The sequence below is a fragment of the Echiichthys vipera genome (assembly GCF_963691815.1).
Source record: "Echiichthys vipera genome assembly, chromosome: 12".
NCBI classification, from domain to species: domain Eukaryota; kingdom Metazoa; phylum Chordata; class Actinopteri; order Perciformes; family Trachinidae; genus Echiichthys; species Echiichthys vipera.
This window is the reverse complement of record NC_139837.1, coordinates 19,668,981-19,687,876: the sequence shown is the minus strand read 5'-3', so window position 1 is coordinate 19,687,876 and position 18,896 is coordinate 19,668,981. Positions and strand designations below refer to the sequence as shown.

General features: G+C 41.3%; 1 protein-coding gene across 1 annotated transcript; it reads right to left on the bottom strand.

Moving 5' to 3' along the window:
- Positions 1-11,971: 11,971 nt before the first annotated feature.
- Positions 11,972-17,919, bottom strand: LOC310955131 (uncharacterized protein). The gene is made up of 8 exons (XM_083924885.1): positions 17,876-17,919; positions 17,618-17,757; positions 17,400-17,522; positions 17,272-17,299; positions 17,017-17,058; positions 16,746-16,799; positions 14,368-14,482; positions 11,972-14,280 (listed from the first exon to the last, which is right to left on the bottom strand). The coding sequence occupies exons 2-8, from the start codon at positions 17,723-17,725 to the stop codon at positions 14,187-14,189; spliced, it is 564 nt and encodes a 187-aa protein (XP_083781011.1). The 5' UTR covers positions 17,726-17,757; positions 17,876-17,919; the 3' UTR covers positions 11,972-14,186.
- Positions 17,920-18,896: the final 977 nt, after the last annotated feature.

Below are 18,896 nucleotides of genomic sequence, written 5' to 3'. Positions count from 1 at the left end.
TGTTTGGTGAATTAGTGGGAAACATCTGGGTATCTTATGAGAGGCCACAAGTTTCATACTTGTTGGTGCAGTTTGCTCAGTCAGTCATGGATCAAACAGTTCCTACAGAAACCAAGTGGATTCAGGTTGTTTGTCACGATGGGTGATTCTTTATAACTGGTGAAGTATACACTCGTCAACCACAGATGAGGGTCTTTTTTCATAATTACTTTTTACTTAAAAGGTGACGACTGTAAGAACTTGACATTCCATTTGAGAGCCCTGTAGTGGCAAACAACTCTTAACACACTGCGGACTTTCTTTCAGTGATGCGTTTAATGCTACTCTATGTACGATACAATGCCTGAAAAATACTGTATGCTTGGTAGCAATGGAATACCTTGCAATGAGACAGCAGGGCAGGAAAAAAAAAGCACTGGATTTTTCAAAACAACTTACACAATGTTTATTTTGTATTTAACTTCAAGCACGCCTGGAAACTGAAACACATTGTGATATTACAGAGGAATTGGACTATTTCATTACGGGTTCTTGAAATATAGGAATGAGATCCGCAAAGAAGCATGATTTAGAAAAATGAACTGCTTTATTAGTGCTATCATGTTTATATTCATTGTATGAAATGTACAGGAGTCATTGCTTAATGAGGGCTAGCATGGTTTAAATATTATGCACAAGGTTACACAACTTCAATTATGAAGATTATGGTGTATGCTTACTTGTGTATGCTTCAATAAAGTATCCAATATTTTCCACAAAAGACGGCGTTTGATCTTAATTATGAAGAAAGACTTTAAGTTGTGACATTCAAATCTAAACATAATATTATCTAAACCTTTCTGGACAAAAAGTCAGGGTGGTGAAATATTTTCTTTTAAAAGGAAACTCTTACAACAAGAAGGAAGACTTATTCTATAGTGAATGATACATGTGAACCTGGGGCTTCAACTGTCAGCTCTCTCCATCAAAAACAACAACACATACAGCAGACCTACAATTGGCTATATTACTGTTACTCTGGAGGAATGGAGTTTTGCTAGAAAAATTCACCCGACAACACAGTACATTTACTGTTAAGTCAGCAGCTTGTGTAAGAAAACGTGCCTGAATTTGTAATGACTTTGAAATCAATGAGACTTAAATGGGAAAACACAACAAATCACTTGGATCTTACTCAAGTCCCACATTAGACTATGCGTATCTATGCATCAATACAAGAGCCATCGTTGGCTTGACTGCTTGGCTGAGCAGCTCAGATGAGGAAGTGAGATTTTCTAGCAGACATGCATGACTTCTATGGCTCAGAGTCTCTTGTTTTCAGCAGTTTAACAAAACCCAACACAGAAGAACTGTGCGACAAAAACAGCTTCTTTACTGCTGAGATCCTGCTCATGACTCTAGAGGTGCAAAACATTGTTGGAAAGGTTTAGTGAGGTGCTGCTGCTGCTCTGCTGCACACGTGCCCTACAGTCTGCACAGCATGTGTCACGAGGCCTTTACTGACAACCAAACACCTCTGCCTTCTGGATGGCTGGCCAGGGAGAGGCTACCCTACTATCTGTACAGACAGGAGTACTTTAACAGCCTGCATTATTCAACGAACGGGACCCATGCTGATGAGTTCCGTGTTTATGGGCTCCCTGAGGTCACTTCTGTCAGCCTGTACCTGTGCACAGCACTCAGATGGTGTGAAGTAAACTCGGAATGAAGCTGACAAGGACGCAACATTATTCAGCAAACATTAACAGGGCATGACAACTGTAGTATCAGTTGAACAGGCTAGGCTTTATTATGAAATGTGCTTAATCAGCAGCACTGTCTTGCCCCCACACACACACACAGCCCTGCTCTGACTCTAGGGGCCAAGCTCTCCACGCAGAGCCTGTGGCACTTACACTTCTCTTACAATGTTAAAGGGCTAAATGAGACCCCAGTGCTGAGAAACCTCCAAGCAGCTCAGAGTACACCGCGGTCGCTGCTGCTCTACAATTAAACAAGGTCAGTTCACACAAATCACTAAAAACATTTTACCATGTAACCCCTAGTGGTATCAATATCAACTTCAGCGCCCAAACTTCTGCTGACACATCAAAAAGGAGGTACAAAGGAATCTTGTTTGTGGTGCTCACAAAATTACTTTTTTAGGAGCTCAAGAGCAGGATGTCTGGGCTTTTATCATCCACAGACAGTGTTGTGAAGTTTTCTTTAAAAATTAGGTATAATAAAAAGTTAAGCAGCCAGAGGTCTGTGGACTATCCAGACTATTCAGGACGATCTTAGGACACATTTCCTCCATTACAATTTAGGTATAATGGTTGAAAATCTTGATATGACGTGGATGAACTGACCTTAACAACTTCCTGCTAACACCGTGTCAATGTGTGGGGCACAAAACAAACATCTGCCTGCCATCATATAAAATATATGATTAGTATTAGAACTGCAAAAGTTTGACTGTCACGTCATTAAAGAAGTAATCCATACTTTTTATCTGTATCCTCGCTTGTCAATTTACATAAATCTCAAGTGTTTTGAATGGAGGATTGGACTAAACCCTCTTGGTAAACATTTTCAGGATTACATAATACATTTATAAAAAAAATTACTCTGCTTTGCCCTGCTACATCTTAAATCAATTTAGCATTTTCTTTCGATCCAAAACACTTGGCTTGACAAGTTGTACAAGGATGGACAATGTAACAGGAACACTTGATATAATATAATCCAATATGAAATGTGTTCAGTTGTATGATTTTCAATTCTTCTAGCTACTTCATTTTCAGAATCATTTGCAGAAACAAATGTGAGACTATTGGAAGTCCAAGAGGCAAGAAATCTACAAGAAAATTGTCAGTGCAGGCCTGGTCTGTTCTAATCACATCCAGGAAACATGAATGGGAGTACCTTTGCACTCACAACTACAAAAACAGCAGGAGTACAAAAAGTATTAAACACACATTAAAACAGACGTAGTTTCAAATATAGTAAAAAGGTAAGGTATTTAAGATGCTTGAAACCCTTAAGTGCTTGTTCCATAGCATAATTTTCACATCAAAACCCCTTAAAACATGCATTCATTTTCCTCAACAGGGACATGCATTGTTGAAAGAATAATATAGAGTAACACTTACAATGACAAAAATACACACCGCAAACTCCATTAAGAAATAAGAACAGTGCAAACAGTGATATAAGACCCAGTTATACATGGTATATTAGATTTTTTTTTCCTAAAAGGACTCAGTCCAGCATGTGGAATTTTTGAGATTTAGTGCAATCGGTTTACAAGAAGACTGTCTTAAATTAGAGTCCTAATTCAGGGAAATGGACTCCTTTCAAAAATCTTTGGGACGTTGGCAAAGCGCTTGTATGCTGCACAATTCTTGACCTGCCATTCATGAAGAGTCATTTTTGGTATTTGGTTGCCAAACAGTCTTTGGTGGTTCCTAAAAGTAAGCACAGATCCATATTTTACGTTGGCTGAAACAGGTCTGCTTTAGGAGCATTTTAAATCCAAACCTCTTCATAACTATAGAGAAACCCAATGAGAATGACACACCTGCGTGTGAGATCAGAGGGATGCTGCCACTGTCTGCCATCAGTGCCTGGCCTCTGCTCGGCCACATGGGTCATCAGGGTCATCAGCTCAGTCATCACATCTTCAGGAAACACAAAAGTGTTTGGAAATAAACGTTTATATATAGACTTCAGATTATAGTCATCCAACCCTTCTCTCACATAAATATTGCTATAAAAAGTTCCTTTACACGACCATTCAGCAATTCACATGGCACCACGAGGCTTGAATCACTGGCTGATCTGCACCGAAGTGGAAGTAGAATTAATTTACACACTTCTAAGAATCTACAAGTGAAGTTTCATATTTGTACATGAGCATTTACCTGTCAAATTAGTAAACTTAAGCACGACGACGCTTTTCGTGAGCGGCTCAGGGGGTGGTTTACAATAAAAATGACTTTATGAGAGGAGTACACGGCCAATTCGGAGTTAGTGTCCTGTTGACCACCCGTGTAAACACAAAGCTAAATCAGGCCGTTAAAACAATATTTGGGTACAAAGATAACAAGTTAGACTTTAGTTTTACCATTTAATTAACTCTAAACAATATACCATCATTTACTGTATATTTGTAGGTTAAACGGAAGGTTTGATAGAATTTAGCTAGAAACTGTCCCACTGGAGACACAGATCTGTTATCTGTGAGGAAATGTCTCCACAAACACGATGATGGAGGTTTGTTCCCAGTCTGCCCCGTTAGAAGACGCTCCTCCTCCACCAGGCAGTCTTAGCACTCGTACTTTTAACAATGTCCACTCGCTTTAAGTCAAGGCAAGTTTATTTGTATAGCACAATTCAACAACAAGGCAATTCAAATCTCTCTCCCCTCTCCATGTTTAGTTCTGACTCTTTGAACACAGAGCAGACCTGTCCCAGACGATCTGAGAGGTCTGGATGGTTCGTAGCTGAGCAGAACATCAGAAATGTATTTGGGTCCTAAACCATTCAGTGCTTTGTAAACCAACAGAAGTATTTTACATCAATTATTTGAAAGACAGGAAGCCAGTGTAAAGATCTGAGGACTGGAGTGATACAATCGACTTTTTTGGTCTTAGTGAGGACTCAAGCAGCAGCGTTCTGAATTAACAGCAGCTGTCTGATGGACTTTTTAGGGAGACCCGTAAAGACACTGTTACAGCAGTCGAGGCTGCTGAAGATAAATGCAAGGACAAGTTTTTCTAAGTCCTTTAATCCTTGATATATTCTTTAGGTGATAGTAGGCGGACTTTGTAATTGTTTTAATGTGGCTGTTGAAGTTTAGGTCTGAGTCCATGATTACACCTAAGTTTCTGGCTTGGTTTCTGGTTTAACCTCCTCGCCCACAGGTCCCGCTGGATAAATTAAGTTCTTTCTGAAGGAAATCAATAATACCCTTCACCTTTTTGCTCGATATCAGGAAGCTCAACCGCAAACACATTTTCGTTTTTAACTGTGCAAAACTGTTTACAGCAGTCGGCTGGTCAGCTTCAGGTCAGTGGAAACTGCTCGCGTTCTGCAACCCGGAAGTGTCTTGGCGCCTGTTTACAAACATTCTGAAATGCCCAATTGGGGTACATTTACAGCATTGTGTTAAGAACAGACTAATCAGTTAACCTGCACATGATCATGTTTTGCTTCAGAGTGTGCAGGGAGGAAGAGCTTTGTGTTAGTCATTAAACTTCATTAAACATCATTTTTGCAGCCGTTTCTATACCTAGGCAGCCCGCAAAAAGTGTCTATAGCCCCTTTCACACATGCACTGCAATCCTGAAATTAACTAGACATTACCCGGCAGAACCGTATGTGAGAACGCAAATGTCTGTATCAGTTGGATAAGACATGAAATATTTTTTTACCCTGCCAGCTCCGCAGTAGAAAGTACATTTAATCTCCTGGTTAGCCCATGTGTGAATACAGCCGCTCATTGTACCCAGTATCAATGGCAAGTGAGTGGGCGTGTCGATGTTTTTGGAAGAAAAAGGTTTCTAGGGTGATGAAGAAGGATGATTTACACAAAGATGGTCATGAACCTGTTTATCTGGAGATAACTTAATGTCAATGTCCTTTCTGTGCTGCATGTGTGACAGGGAAACTCTGGATCTGATTCTTCTGATATTTTGCAGAGTTTATATGTGAAAACAGCTAATGTGTGGCAAACATTTGTATTAATGAGCTTTTTTTTTTCTATTAAGTAGAATCCTGTTTTCAGTGGAGTATTCCTTTTAATTATGTAATGCTGTTATATAATACCATCACCACAAAAAACAAGGGATATACGTTTTAGGTTGTCACTCACCCCTACTTAGGTTCATACCTTTATCTGCTACTTGATGTTCATTTGTGTGCCTCGCAACTGAATGAATATACAGTCGTTTCTCACGCTCCCAGTCCACCTCCCTGTCGAAGACCACTAGCCTGAAAAAGAAAAAAGCTCTATAATAGCTACTTAACACATTCACCAAACAATAAATATCCTGCTTGAGACACAGGTCTGAGTAAAGTGAAGACAAAGCCATGCCTAACAGACAGTCTAGGACATTGATGACAAAGAAAGAGATGGGTAAAAAAATAATTAAATTACACTATTATCAAGGTTAGACGCCACCATGGTCAAAACTTCCACATTGTGTTTTATATGGTCATATTGCCCCCCCTAGAGGTAACAGAGGCAAATTCAGTACCTTTGATTCCTGGCATGGCTGACACATTTGGCAGACCGGGAACCTCTGTTCTCATCTGGGCTCAGCTTGGTGGGCTTAGCAGTCTTCACTGGCAGGGCGGGTGCTCCTGTTTTACTGCTGGAGGGGTGATGTCCAACAGCCACCGCAACTGATTTGGCGGTCTTCACTGGCGAGGCAGGTGCTCCTGTTTTACTGCTGGAAGGGTGATGACCAACACCCACCGCAACTGATCTGGCGGCCTTCACTGGCGGGGCAGGTGCTCCTGTTTTACTGCTGAAAAGGTGATGACCAACACCCACCGCAAGTGATTTGGCAGTCTTCACTGGCAGGGCAGGTGCTCCTGTTTTACTGCTAGAAAGGTGATGACCAACACCCACCGCAACTGATTTGGCAGTCTTCACTGGCAGGGCAGGTGCTCCTGTTTTACTGCTGGAGGGGTGATGACCAACAGCCACCACAACTGATTTCACCTTGAAAAAGCCCACAAGTTGTGTGTGTATGAACATACAGTATATATTGTACAAAATCACAGCTAAGGAAACAGACATATGACTGCATGTGTGCAGAACCACACCATGAATACCACCTTGAGTAACAGTTTACCTGAACTTGGAGGGGTAATGAACTCTCATAAGAAGTGTCTACAGAGGCTTCCTCTCCATCAAGTGTGGGTTGAAATATGGAAGATTCAAAAATGGGAGAACCAATATTCCACACCTCTTCAACATCACCTTCTAAAAGCTCTGCATGACCGTTATTAGACTCCAACGGTGTCTGCCCGCGTACAATAGGACACAAATCACTAACTGGGAAGGACACATCTTGTTGTTCATGACAACCTGGCTCAAACAAACATTTCAGGTGGTTCTGCTTCTCTGGCTCCTCAATGTCACCTATCCTGAGCCGAGGACTAGAGTAAGCCTGGGGTAGCTGAAAGTTTACATATGGAGAGAGGTTCCTTGCCATTTTAAGGTCATTAATGTAGGACATTGAGAAATAACCCTTATCATCTTCTACATCATTTACACTCAAATACATTCCTTTCTGAAGCTCCGCTCGTCTTTCCTCCACTAGTCCATCTTCTTTTTCCAACTTTAGTCCATCCCCGCTTTCCAACTCTTGTTTGAGTGCCAAAGGGGGATTTAAAACTGACTTGTTTTGAATTGTGTTACTACCTGAACGTATGCAGTTATCTCCATTGTCAGAAAGTGCGACAGTATTTAGGCACAAGATGTCATCAACATCACAGTCAAAGGCAGGCGTAAGATTTAAAGGCTCATTCTCACACCTCGAACCGTGTGGTACAGTCCCCTCATTAACCCCTGGCTCTGTGGAGGACCCACATTTCACATTATCTGAATGTAGCACCATTTCTTTGATTTCACTAGCTTGTGTCTTATCCAACAGAGCAGGCATAGAGATGGCAAAAGGGGACAACAGGGGGTCCTGTCTTGCAGGAGGGCTGCAGTAGTCCATGAAACACCCCAGGTCTGGGGATATATCCTTTGGACTACAAGCCTTTTTTGCTGGAGTCTGATAACCGTCATCCTCTATTTTTCTTTTTTTGCCACAATTGTTTACCAAATCAATTTTAAGATTAATGAATGGGTTTGAGAGGTTGCTCTGGTGATGGAAACTGGCCTTTTCCTCATAAGTGATCATCCTTGAATAGATGGACAGAGGTGTAAAATGTTTGGTTGGATTGAGCCTATTGAAAATTGAGTTTGTCGTCATTTTGTTATCCATATCTGTTGAAAAAAAAGAATAAAACACATTCATCAGATCACTTCTTACAGATGTTATTATCAAGTAAACGACTGTAGCTGAATCAATGTAAAAAAAAAAAAATCCATCTTAAGAAAATAGATCCTTAAGTATATTTTTTATTAAATTAAATGAATATGCAAGAAAGGTATGTGTAAAGTTAAAAAAATTAATTAGTTGAGTTTGGGGGAAAAAAACAATAAAGATGTATTCAAAATGTAAAATAGTTATTCATGTATCTCTATGTTTGGTAATATTATCTGTATGACCTTTTCTGTTTCCTTTTTCACAAGTTTGAAACACATTTAACTCAAATCCAGTTGGAAGTTCCCAATTCCAATTACATGTGAACGCAGCATAATCGGCAGTGACGAGAGCGCACCACCTGGCAGACCAACCGCTCCGGAGTGACGTAAAAAGCGTCACTAACCGGCGTGTTTTGAATCTAGCGAATGAATGTCGTCACAGACACTCAGACACAGCAGCAAATGTCTGCTGCGTCTATTTATTATTGTTATTAATGTGATGCTCATCATATGCTTTGATGCACTGTTGGTGTATTTTCTAAATCAATAATAAAGTTGATGAAAAAAAGGGAAAGCAGCAAACAGTCATTATCAATTAGCATTGTTTTAACTCGCTATTTGATAGATGTAATGCACGGACAATTAACTTGATGAAAATCGTACGGACTTCCTAGGTGACGTTTCTAACGGTTCAAATAAACACATTTAGTTTAGGTGGTTTCCAACGGGATACTACTCAGCGGGGGCAATAACGCTATGTAAGCTAGCAGCAGCGGTTTCATCTTTAGCAAACACCGTGAAAGTTGAGTTTTTAAGAGCTTGTTGAAGCTTAAGTTTGCGGTAAACTGATACAAGAGAAGTGAAGTTTGCACCAATGTTACAGCATTAAAATAGACTCACCTCCTGGAGGAGCCGACAGGAAACACCGAGTGCTGCCGCCCGTGACACACAAGCTCGCTTTCTCGGCCGCGCGCAAAACGTGCTTGATATAAGAACGCGCACGCACACTGGTTGAACGTGACGGGGCTGTGTTCAAGTTCAGACCCTCTGGTTCAGACGTGGATCTTGCGTTGTTGACGTTTAAGTTAGTAAATTAGCGACTTTTGAATTCACTAAACTCTTAATTCGAAAACTCTAAAAGTCAAGTCAACGCGTGTTCCCGTATTTAGAATATCAGCCAACCATTCAATTCAATTTTATTTTATTTATAGTGCCAAATCCTAATAACTTATTATTAGAAAATAATAAACTTTGTGAATATTTATCAAGACACTTTACTAATAGAGCAGGTCACACTCTATTCAGAGTAAGTAACTCAAGGTATTTACCATTAACAGATATCCAACAATTCCCCCATGAGCAGCAGCAACTTGCAATATCTATAATATCATATAGATAATATAATAATAATAATAATAATATACAGTAACAAGAACTCTGACAGAAACGAGATGAGCAGTGAAAGGTGCCTGATGCATTTAGAATAGAAAATAATAAACTTTGTGAATATTTATCAAAGTAATAAACAATAAAATATATTTTAAAAGAAAAAAACAACAACAAAAAGAAGATAGTCAATCATAGGCGAACGGGGAACAAAAAAGCAACATACATTTGTAAATAAATGTTACAAAAGGAGTAGGACGACATAACCAACTCCCAGTCCGGTTCAGTTCAGTTCAGTTTGAGGGTCAATGTTTGGTGAAGGTTGAAGAGAATATTCAAATCTTAGTTGGACTTGGTTTACCCAGATATTGCCTTTGTATATTTTGTTGAAAAATAATTTTAAAAATACCCCAACTGAGCTTGACCCTGATATCCATACAAAATGTGAGGAGCGCCAATGTGAAAGTTCATTAACATGGGAAACAGCTGATCGAAACCTCAGTACATCACGCTTGGGCTTATATTTGTGATTTGGGTGAATGACACTTTACAAAACAATATACAATATGATCCAAGGACATACTGTTGATCCAGGCAAAGAGAACGTGCATGCAAAGACACTTGAAACATTTAGTGCAATAGACATTTTATCATCTTAACAACAAGGAATGCGTGCTTGTGTAGCACAGTTCTGTATTAAATACTCTAACAAGTTCAAACCAACGTGCACACCATGTTGGCTTTGTCCTCACTGTGATCAGCAGGCTTTTCAGAGATCCATTACCCCTCTGCCGTCAGCAGGTGGGAGTCACTCGCACTGCTACAAAAAACTCTTCCTCTTAACATTGATGTTCTGCAGTTCTGCTATTAAAGGTTTATTGAATTCACACAAAAATTAAAAATGAACATATTCCTTCTTTACCATCACAGTATCCATCCATAAAGATCATTCAGGTTTTATTTGCTGAGGTCTTGAGGTATCTGCAGGTGAGACTCTACAGACAACTGTAACTGTAACATGACCACTGGCAGAAAAATTAAATCTGTCCAGACGGATATGATGATGAAGCATAAACAATGCATACAGTGGGGAGGTTGAGACAGAAAGTGACACACACATTTCAGTAATTTATCAAGCATGCAAGGATACACGGATATGAAATGTAACATGTCAAATAAATGATTCACATCACAGCAAACCACTATGGCTCAACAGATTCCCCACATAAAGGGTCGTTATATCTTATCCAGTCTGTGACTCAGCATTTTCACGTTGAGTTGAGACCATGGGTTACATCGTAGCCTAATATGAAATGCCCAAATATGGTCATATGTGCATATGCTTCCTGGAAAGGCTACTTCAGCTACCAGCAGATTTATAACAACACAACAACACAGTGGCAGGTTCATTGTTCATACACAAGCATGATCAATATTCCACTACTTCCTCCATAGGTTTATTCAGCAGTTTGGAACGGGTACAAGTGGCTTCACCTTCGTCTGGGCAAATCAGTAAAAGTAAGATACAAATTATTTAAAATAGTCCATAGTGCTGAGTGAGTGATTCTTGTGATTTACGAGTGGGAATTCCCCGTGCTGCTCTCCCCGGCTGGAGGCCTCTGCTCATAACGTTTAGTCTCTCCCTTCCAGTAACCTCTGAGCAGTGGGTAGTCTCAGCTGCTGCTGTTCAACACGCACCAGGTTTAATCTTGACCAGAGGAATCCACTGTTTATGTTGTGAGTGACCACATCTGTGACAACATACTTTTATCAATTTGAACATTCACACACCTCTTCTGCTATGTCTATGGACCTTTTCATCGTTGTAAACAAAAACATTCCAAAACGGTCCCAGTTTATTTCCTGTTGCTGTGTATGTGAACGACATCAGCTGACAGGAAGTTAACAAGGACCAAGGCTGTTGCCTAGCAATGGAATTCCATTAAAAAGGTCTATACACCCGCTGATAACAATTTGACTAGAAAGCTGTCACATGACTTGCCCTCATAAAGGTGAGGCCACTTTAGTGAATCAGAAGTGGAGCAGTGTGTTTTATATAATAAATTGCTATGCTAAAAGTGGTTAGCTTAATCACATGCACTGTAGATTATATCATTAAACTTTATTGACAAATACTTACTATTTGACATTCAGTCAAACAACTAATGAAAAAATACATCTACCTTATATCAGAACAGTGTTCACTACTTTTAGTCTTCTGTAATATTCTTTGGTTACAGTTCATACACCTTAAACTAGTAACTTGAATCTGCCTAGACAGAGAGAGGAAGCAGGGTAGTGTCAGGTTACAGCGCAGATCTGTGAAGGACTCTTTTCCAAATTTTTTGCAAACAGCTCAGTGACTTCACTGTCGTTCGACCAACCTCACCCACTGTCAGTGGCAAAAGCCTATCACCAGATATTAGACCACACCCTGTTGCTATGAAAACCTATCACATTTAAAAACAACAACAACAACAAACGGTAGATTTTTATTTCAGAAACTTTATTTTGATTTGATGAAAGATTATAAAATACAAATTTCATAAAGCAGAGTAAACGGAGGGACTCATGATGTAGCTTACTGTACATCCAGTACTCGGATAAAGGCTGACTTCCTCTCACATGCTGGATGTCAGGCTATCTCCTCCACTTCTTCAATCTTTTTCACAAAAGCACCGTCGCTGCATCCGGAGATCAGCACCGCACAAGATCTTTGTATTTCTTTAAACCAATCACAAACGACTCAGAGAGTTTTTCTCCTATACCTGAATGCTAACTTGTGCAGCTAAAACCATACTGACACAGCACTGTGGAGAGAGGTCTGGCAATGCGAGGCTCCTCTAATTCAACCACCTCACAATCCAATACAACTATACTATATACACTATATACATATTATATATACTATAAACAACTGTATTAGACAGGATTTCATCGCATCACATTATGGCATGCAAAACCTGTGGTGTATTTATAATTATATAATCATAGCATATAATATATGAAGAGCTCGAGATAAATGCCAAATTTTAAAAAATGAGTTAGAGCCACTTTGCTGTATACAGAACCTATTCACTGCTTTATCTAGGTTTCATGCCAAATCGCTATATTTCCTTATTTAAAATGGTCCGCAAGATGCAGTTCCTTTCCAAACCGCGACCAGCGCCAAACCTATTTTTAGCCTAAAAATGCGATACATCCTCTCGACCAATCAGAATTCAGTGACGTTCTTTGCGATCCAACATGGCGGCGCTGTGAAGCGGGAGAGTTTTTTGTCTTGTCCGTCCGTTCAACATGTTCAGACTGAGCCATAAAGCATTTTGACAAGATACATTGAATATTACCAAATGTGTGGGTCTAGGTAAAAAAAAATATTTTCCTGAAAACTATTAAAATTGATTTATAGCGTTTTGGAAAAGAGCTCCTCATATATTTATATATGTTAGCCCATGTATATCTGCATAGAAATATCAGGTATCATCTGACTGGACCTGGGGAAGTTCATATATTTCTGCTGGACCTTGGTCCATGAAGTGCACTTCCTGTCTGCAGGTTGAGTCACATATGGATACAATCTGCAGTGCTTCTTCTACTGTACCCTACTGCACAAGCTATTGAAAACACTGATCTGGATACGAGACGCATTTTAATGCCAGGATAAATGGAGTCTATGTCCGTCTGCTCCCACTGCCACTGCTGATGTGGATAACTTTTTATTTGTGCACCAAAGCATCAAAGCCAACTATTAGCCCTGTAGTCTTGAATTTCTGGACCTCTCTCTATAGCACTGTGTTAGTGTTGGAGACAATTAACTTAGAGATAGGGAACAAACACTTTCTGGCTTGTTTGAATTTCTTTAAACTAAACACAATTGTCTTGGGCGGTGCCAACAGCGCCCTTGTAAAATAGATAGTGGGGATTGCAAAAGTGGGGAAAATGCCTAGGACAAAGGCGAGCTTTGTGCAAACAGTCGTCCAGTAAGTCAGACCACCAGCTGTGTAAGTATTATCACACTAGTGACACAAGCTGCTTTGTAAAATATAAAAGGTCAGACGAAAATGTTTCAAACCTTTCTCACTAAGCATGAGATTGATAAAGGCCATATGTGGACAAAATGAGGAGGTTTTTAAGTGACGGTCTCCCATATCAAGTCGTATATACACCGTCTAAAGAAAATTGTGTTGGATTCTGACTTAAATGTGTCCAGGAGCAGTGACACACTGGATAAAGCTTACAGTTCATTGAGACATCTAACGGAAGTCTTTGAGTCCAAAGTGATACCAACATAAGCCTGTGAACGTCCTCATTTGTCCAGGTCATCGTTATCCCCAAAGAAATTTAAGTCCAAAGCAACTGGACTTGGTTGTTTGACTTGTCTTAGTAGCAAGTACCATAAAGCACGGGGCACGATACGGATGGACATTGTGAGTCCGCCCTAAGACAGGGAAAAAATGGTTCCCAAAGTAAGGCACATCGCACTGATTTTGGCTAAATGTAAAGAGTAGTGCAGTAAAAAGCAGGAACATACTGTTATTGTTAGCATGAATATATCCTAATACAGAAGTAGACTCAAGTGTGCCACAGTATATTTGCTAAGAAACTAATCTGGCAGTCTACCATGATAACAAATTGAGATGATAAATTGAAAATGGAAGGCACATAAAAGGATCAAATCATGACACCACTGTAACTGATCAAGTGAAAAGAAGAGTTTGATTAAAACTACAGTACGTCCCTTGTAGAAAGGTGAAAGAAGAAAGTCTGTCTGCTAATTTCGTGCCTCCAAATCCACTGCTTGTGGGTCAATGTTCTGCATCATCACAGAAGAATAAATGCATCTGAATGTGCTGCGGCTCCATGCCCTACCAAAGAAAATAGAGTACAATTTACAACTTGTGAGATGAGGGGAAATACATGTCATTTTATATACCGACGTGATTAAGAAATACCTGGCAATTTTATCCTTGAGTTTATAGCACAGTAAACCAAGCACCACCAGCCCCAGGATAACAGTAACAGCAACAGCAACACCAACAGCAACACCAGTGATGTTTTGGGAAACCACTGTCAGGAGAAAAGAGTTTGAAAGTACCAACAACATTTTACATACTGCTTTTACCTATTTTATTCGATTACTGTGATCCATGCTGCAATGAATTTTGAATGTAAATCTCCACAACAGGGAAACATGTGGCGCTCTTAGACTCATCTATAAAGATGCATTTCAAGCTGCACCAATGGAATTAATTAACATACACTTCAGGTCAACTGAGTGGGCGCGGCCTCATTTGGAGGTGTAGCATCGGATGTCATGTGGATGGATGAGAAGCTAAATTAGCATAGTGTATGACTACACTTTTGCTAACATTAAATATTTACACAGATAACAGCCATTTGACAGACCCCTTTGTTGGCCTGTATTATACAGTCACATACTCTCATTCACAATAGTCTCTGCCAAAACACATGTGACACAGATTCTAAAACATCTTTGGTTACATGGTCAAACGGACAGGGCTGGTAGAATTGCAGAGTCAGTGAGTCATAAAGGTTAGCCCTGGGTTAATAATGTGTTTGTGTGAAAAGTCCTCATATGTGGGTGGCTGCCTGCTCTACGGTCACTGAGGGTCGGATGTCAAAGGTCAGACAAACAGTGCTGTCTGTTAGGGCGGCTTCCAAATGACTACTTTTTTACTTTCTGTCTATTAGTAATGAATGGAAAATGCTTTGAGGCACATGTTGTTGCAGTAGTGTTGTCACTCACAGATTTTTTGCAACATTTCCTCACTCTCTCACTCAAACAGGAAGTACAGACACATGATGTAAACTTAGGGCGCGCTCACACTGTCCTCCAGGACCGAGACCCGGACTTTAGGGTACTTGTCCCCCCTCCCTCTCCCCCCCGCGCCCCAGCCCCGTTTGTACTCACACTACCAGGGCCGGCCAATGCTTCTTGCTGTCCATACGCCTTCAAGCCGTAACACGTCACACGCATTGATCGCGTGTGTGTGGCTTTGTTTACAAATCTTTCCACAGACCTCTGAGTTTTTGTGCGTCTTGTCGACTGTTTTTGAATCTTTTCATCGACCAAATCTGCAGTAAACACTCCACCTCCGCACCACACCAACGTGAACCTTTCACCACCATTGTTGTTGTTGTTAAATATCCGCGCATGGTCCTCCTTCTATTTACATGTCCGAACAGGCGCACATAACGCTACTGCCGTAGGGCTCGTGCTCGTGCGCGTACACGTGCGCACGCTCGTGCTCGTACATGTGCAAACGGCTCCGCTAAAGCCCACCTCTTTCAAGCCGTGGACGGTCCGCTGGCCGCAGTTGAGCGCGGAGCGGGTGCGCTCACACTACTTAAAGGTACTAGACTTTAGCTGAAAAAACGGTTTTGGCCGCGGCCAAAAGGATAGTGTGATCACGCCCTTACATTAGTATTCCACATGCTGAGAGCGGGAAACACAAAGAGTAAGAGCGTGATCACACTATCCTTTTGGCCGCGGCCAAAACCGGTTTTTCAGCTAAAGTCTAGTACCTTTAGGGGCGTGATCACACTATCCTTTTGGCCGCGGCCAAAACCGGTTTTTCAGCTAAAGTCTAGTACCTTTAAGTAGTGTGAGCGCACCCGCTCCGCGCTCAACTGGGGCCAGCTGGGCCGCCACGGCCCGCTTGAAAGAGGTGGGCTTTAGCGGAGTCGTTTGCACATGTACGAGCACGAGCGTGCGCACGTGTACGAGCACGAGCACGAGCCCTACGGCAGTAGCGTTATGTCCGCCTGTTCGGACATGTAAATAGAAGGACGGACCATGCGCGGACATTTAACAACAACAACAATGGTGGTGAAAGGTTCACGTTGTGTTTACTGCAGATTTGGTCGGATGAAAATATTCAAAAACAGTCGACAAGACGCACAAAAACTCAGAGGTCTGTGGAAAGATTTGTAAACAAAGCCACACACACGCGATCAATGCGTGTGACGTGTTACGGCGTGATGGCGTATGGACAGCAAGAAGCATTGGCCGAGGCCCAGGTAGTGTGAGTACAAACGGGGCTGGGGCGCGGGGGGGAGAGGGAGGGGGGACAAGTACCCTAGAGTCCGGGTCGTGGTCCGGGAGGACAGTGTGATCCCGCCCTTATAAGAGCAGGGGAGATTCTAGGATCAGAGCTTTAGGGGTGAGCCCAAAAGGTTTTTCAGAAAATGTACATTTTAACGTAATTTTGGACTATTATTCGTACACTCCTAAAAGAAGAACATCAAACATTAAGAGTTACAGTTACTGTTTTGTTTGCCTCTATTCACTATATGTCCATTTTCTCACCTGCTTCTCCCTGCTCTTGCTCCTTCTTCCCTCCTCCGTCCTTCTTTCTCCCCACTGACAATCATACACAAATAGATGTAAATACACACTAATAAATAAAGCAAACTAACAGTATGAGTTATGTAAATAAATGTAAGAGGAGGTTGGGGAAAATCCACATTTAACAGGATATCACAGTTTGGTTATGTGAAATTATTGTGGACCCCACTGCAATGACCGTGGGAAAACTATAACTATGTAGTCATGACTGATGTAATGGAGTCTCTCCTACCTTCATGTTTCTGAAATCTGAGGGCATCATGAGTGCAGTTGACTGTCAAAAGAAGACATTCTTACATCAGAACGTTGGATGAATGGAAACACATTTCACTTCAAAATAAATGAAGCAAAACACTAAAAATGACGACCAAAGATAGCGGCTGAGACAATCGGACACAAGGTAAATGGTAGAACAACATGTTTACAATGACAATGACAAATACCCGGCCCTCACACACAGTTAAGTCTGACAGGAAATGACACTCACTCGTACAGTAAGCCACGAAACCTTTCCCCTGTGGAGAAGAAACAAAGGGCCGATATAGTGTGATAATCAATGTCATAGCAGTAATACTGTATTTTTTTCACGGTAAACGCGTTTTAAAAGCGTTTTACCTCTGAGAGGCAGGTTCGTTTAAAGGTGACACTGGCAAAGCATTTGTAGGTGACGAGATCGTTGGCGGTGTTGCTCTTCACTAACCCAGGGATGTTTTCCTTGTGATTTGCAATCACGCGGTCCTAAAGTACAGAATACAGTGTTGTGTTTATCAACAGTATTTCATCAGAAAAGCAAGAAAACAATGAGCTCAACTATTGTGGCTCGTTTCACTTACACTTGTGTATGAGTAATGGCAGTCGGATGCCCCGATGTCTGAGACACGAAACTCGTCTGATATGCTGTACACTGTTTGATCAGGATACTGAGTGACATTGCAGTTCATTTCAAACGCACTGCAAAGATGTAGAGAGCCACCTGGGGACAAAAAGACAAATACATCACCAGAAGCTGGAAGGACGACACCGGCTGCCCTTTTCCACATTAATTGTGATAAATAACATGTATAGGCCTATACGTCGCTACATGGGGATACCTTTGAGGTAGAAGCATGTCTATGACGGAAGTCACTCTGAGCCGTTCAGCCGTTCAATGAATTCACCATAAATATCACAATACGGGCGCACTACAAATGTAAGTGCGGCTGGCTTGATTCTGGAGAAACAAATGACGGCTCTGTTAACCGCAGCACCAGGGTGACAGGTAGGCTACTGGCTGGTGGCGCAGCGAGTTAATCTCTTATAACTTTATTTTCCCACAATGGCATCACTACCAGGGAGTAAAAAAGGGTTTTTGTTTTCTTTAGTGGGGTTCTAATAAAGGTGTACGCACAGGTGTTTGCACAAGCAGGTTTCAAAAACAAATGGATATATTTAGAAAACGAATTATATTTCAAATAAAGAAATATATTATCAGGAAGAGCAACTGACTCTCTCCCTGTTTACCGTAACATCAAGCAACATACAAAACGTCACTGACACATTTCCTCAAACAAAACTATAAAGACTGATCAGGGAGGTGCCGTAATGTTTAACAGTCATGAAAAACTAAACATGGAGGCATTCACGAGGATTCACTTCCTAGATGCTTTTATCTGAGAGTGTCCGGTAAACAGGTCACTCGTTACATCCAAACACCGGTCGGGAGAGAAACTGTCGCGGAGCAGTGATGTCCTTTAGTTTGCACAGTTTCAGACCTGCAGTGGATTCAGCCCGGTCCGCTTGACACCGGGTCGGTGCATGTCCGTGTTTCTGAGGCTGTAGGCTGTTCTCATGTCTCATTCTGGCTGCTGGGGTCTGTTGTGTACTTTCTCACACACGACCACTGGTCTTTCTTTTCCTTCTCAAAAGAGAACCAGCCACAATGACATGTTCATCAGCCAGATTTCAGACATTTTCTCGGGGGAGAAAACCCCGGAACCCCCTCTGAAAAGGACTTTCATGGGCTACAGCCCCGGATGTTTTCACGAGCTCGTGACGCGCCTGAGTCCACCTGAGGATAACTGAGGGTGGAAATGGACTGTCTTTCTCTCTGTCACACACACACTCACTGCATCT

Excerpts from the sequence above, each read along its gene's own strand:
- LOC310955131 (XM_083924885.1), bottom strand. The coding sequence starts at position 17,725 with ATGAACTGCAATGTCACTCAGTATCCTGATCAAACAGTGTACAGCATA. Across the intron at positions 17,300-17,399 it reads AACGAACCTGCCTCTCAGAG|GGGAAAGGTTTCGTGGCTTA; the intron begins GTAAAACGCTTT and ends TCTTCTCCACAG. Across the intron at positions 14,483-16,745 it reads GCAAGAGCAGGGAGAAGCAG|TGGTTTCCCAAAACATCACT; the intron begins GTGAGAAAATGG and ends TTCTCCTGACAG.